The sequence below is a fragment of the Lactuca saligna genome, chromosome 9 (assembly GCF_052625555.1).
Source record: "Lactuca saligna cultivar CGN05327 chromosome 9, ASM5262555v1, whole genome shotgun sequence".
Classification (NCBI taxonomy): domain Eukaryota; kingdom Viridiplantae; phylum Streptophyta; class Magnoliopsida; order Asterales; family Asteraceae; genus Lactuca; species Lactuca saligna.
Genome location: NC_136425.1, coordinates 10,552,074 through 10,555,747, shown reverse-complemented (window position 1 = coordinate 10,555,747; position 3,674 = coordinate 10,552,074). Strand labels below are relative to the sequence as shown.

General features: G+C 31.8%; 1 protein-coding gene across 1 annotated transcript; it reads left to right on the top strand.

The window, feature by feature from the left end:
* Window positions 1-656: 656 nt before the first annotated feature.
* On the top strand, window positions 657-2,502 carry LOC145015591 (xanthotoxin 5-hydroxylase CYP82C2-like). Its single transcript, XM_078974062.1, has 2 exons — window positions 657-1,623; window positions 1,702-2,502. Exons 1-2 carry the CDS (start codon window positions 703-705, stop codon window positions 2,329-2,331), a joined length of 1,551 nt encoding a protein of 516 aa, XP_078830188.1. The 5' UTR covers window positions 657-702; the 3' UTR covers window positions 2,332-2,502.
* The last annotated feature ends 1,172 nt before the right edge of the window (window positions 2,503-3,674 follow it).

The window sequence follows — 3,674 nt, the reverse complement described above, 5'->3', positions numbered from 1 at the left end:
TAAATTATAATCGTGCTAGAAAAAAATTCCAAACTAAATTACCTAGATTTGTATATAAATTTACTTCGCATGTAAATATGAATATTTATTTAAGTTCACATGTAAACGTGAAAAATTTAGTTTTGTATTTTCTTAAAGTTCAAGTTTGAATAGCTAAAAATTTTAAATAGTATAAATAATAAAATTTGCAGTTGAAGTCATCAAGGGTGGAGCTTTATTAGTATAATATTTATTATATTTGATATCTTATACATATAATATAAGTATAAGTATTATCCGATTTTTTAATTTTAAAATTTAAAAAAGAAGAAAATATAAACTTATTATTTATTGAAAAAATGTCACAAAAATATAATATTTATTACATTTGATATTTTATATATATAACTATAAATATTATTTGACTTTTTAATTTTAAAAATTGAAAAAAAAAAAAAAAAAACATAGAATATTATTTATTGAAAAAATATCACAAAAATGAGAAGTATTAAAATTTATTAAAAATTTAACATATGATAAAATTATATTTATTTATTATAGTAATTTATTACAGTATATTAAAATTCACCTACCAAATTGTTTGGCCATCTTGGTTGTAACCCCTAGATATGTTGCTATATTCTTGGAGTCTTGGCCTATATAATATATAAACCAAGTCTTAAGTTTTCCACAATAAGAAAGCTTTAATTAGCATATATCGACATGGAAACTTTCCCTCAATTTCTTCCATTGATGGGGCTCTTTATTTCTGTTCTAATCTTAACTTACAAAAGAAGCAGAAGAAACAATACAAGAAACATCACCAAACTAGCAGCTCCAGAACCACCAGGGGCATTACCTTTTGTAGGCCACCTTCATCGTTTACAAGGCAAAGCTCCTATAGCCAGGATACTAGCAAAAATGGCTGATGACTATGGGCCAGCATACTCTCTACAATTAGGTAGCCATCGAGCATTAGTTGTTAGCAGTTGGCAGATGGTGAAAGATTGCTTCACAACCAATGACAGAAATTTCGCAACAAGACCGAATATGACAGTCAGCAGGTACATGGGCTACGATAGTGCTGTTTTCGCCCTGGCACCATATGGACCGTATTGGCGCGAAATCCGAAAACTGGTTACTTTGCAGCTCTTGACTAGTCAAAGGCTTGAAAAGCTCAAGAATGTTCGTGATTCCGAAGTGAAGTACCTCATTAACGAGCTCTCTAAGAATGGAGATCAAGCATCTGTAGTTGACATGACCAAGCGGTTCGAGCACGTAACGTTTAATATAATTGTAAGAATGTTGGCCGGGAAAAGATTTTCCGATGGTGGTAATGACGAAGATTCACAGGTAAAAGAAGCCATAAAGAAAGGGTTGTACCTTAGTGGCGTTTTCGTCGTGTCTGATCTAATCCCGAATTTGGAATGGATGGACATTGGAGGGCATGTGAAAGCGATGAAGGAAGCTGCGAAAGAGCTCGATAGTGTCCTTGGGAAGTGGCTGGACGAACATGTTGATAAGAGAGTAGAACATGATGCCGATAAAGAATCCGATTTCATCGATGTGATGCTGTCAAACCTGTCAAAAGATGCCGAAATATATGGCCATCAGCGCGAAACCATTATCAAGGCAACAACACTGGTTCGTAACTCAGTTTTTCCTATATCTCTATTTCAAGATTTAATCATCCTCTAACTACAATTCAAATAATTTTCCTAGATTCTGATCTTGACCGGTTCAGAAAGCACGGCGGAGACGCTGACATGGGGGCTTTCTTTGCTATTGAACAATCCCGACGTCATGAAAAAAGCCCAGAAGGAGGTTGACATCCATGTAGGTAGAGAGAAATGGGTCGAAGAATCAGATATAAAAAATTTACATTATCTACAAGCTATAGTGAAGGAAACACTCCGAATGTACCCACCAGGTCCATTAGCAGGACCTCGTGAGGCCATTGATGACTGTTATATCGGGGACTATCATGTCTCCAAAGGGACTCGACTGATTGTGAACGTATGGAAGCTACATCGCGACCCACAAATCTGGTCGGATCCTGATGAGTTTCGACCCGAAAGGTTTCTTAATGAACACTCGGACGTAGGCTATCAGGGTCAGAATTTTGAGTACATTCCGTTCAGTTCAGGAAGGAGAATGTGCCCTGCAAGTACGTTCGCTTTGCAAGTAATTCATTTGACGCTTGCTAGGTTACTTCAAGGGTTTGACTTGTCAACGCCAATGGGGAAACTTGTGGACATGACAGAAGGCTTAGGGATTGCGTTGCCGAAGGTGACACCACTTCAAGTCATCATCGCTCCAAGGCTTTCTCAAGAGCTCTATCTAATCGGTTAAATTATTCACGGGTTGCGATGAAGCCGCTAGTGGTGTTTTAATCTGCTACGTGGAGTACATTGTTATTGAATAATTGTTGAAAATGGGATTTTGTTGCTAATTTATGGTATAATCTATGTTTAATAAAATGATTTGAAATAAAATATATGCAATAAATCTGGTTGACCATAACTTTGTAGTTGTTAAAGTCTTATTATTTTATTTTATTTTATTTTAAGAATAAATCTAAAACTAAAATTTATTTACACAAAAACATAAGTTACCGATAAAAGTAACGATCCAACTTTTTATTTATTTATTTATTTATCGGTTTCATTATTGATATAGAGGTGTAGTCAATATACGAGCCGAAGAAATCTCCATTAAAGTCTCATTATGTTATCTTAATTTATGAATAAGTAAGTCTAAAACTAAAATTTATTTACGAAAAAACATAAATTCCTGGTAAAAGTGATGATTTAACAATTTTTTCTTTGTAAAATATATTTTATTGGATTCATTGTTGACCTGGATGTTTAATCATTAAATAAGGAGATGAAATGCATATAATGGGTTATATAATGTTAAGTTTATCGTAAAACGTGATATCCATCTCATCAAGTCATTTAATGAATAAATTTTAAAGTCATCAATAAAACCGATAAAATGTGTATTATCGGGAAAAAATGGTTAGAAATTAGTTGATCATATGGATATATTGGATTACATAAAATTAGATTAGACGATTTGAAATTTTTTTTAAAAATTTCAAAAACAGCAAAGTTGTTACTAGTATATGTAATTAATAATTATATCTCCAGGTCATAAATGAAACCGGTAAAATGTATGTTAAATGGAAAAAAAATGACCAAATCATCATTTTTACTGGTAATTCATATTTTTTCTTAAATAATTTAATTTTGGGATTTATTCGTAATTTAGAGTCAAATAATAAGATTTTAATATAGATTTTATCAGTTCGTTTAATGACCAAACATCAATGTCAACAATTAAATCGATAAAATGGAAAAAATAACAAAATCATCACTTTTATAGGTAATTTATATTTTTTCATAAATAAATTTTCAGTCGGGACTATTCATAAATTATAATAAACTAATAGTACTTTAACAAAGATTTCACATATATTTCATAATATTTCATAAAATAAATAAGGTTGTAACATTTCCACGTACACCACAATGAGCTCTATATTTCGTACACCACTCATTCACGACTTTTTGGAAGCGCTTTGAATTTCTACAAAAAGCCATATTTGTGAAAGACCTAATAGGATGAAAAGTGTTTTGATAGTATTTTGATATAAAAGTTATATTTGTTGGAGATGTTCTTATCTATTTAAA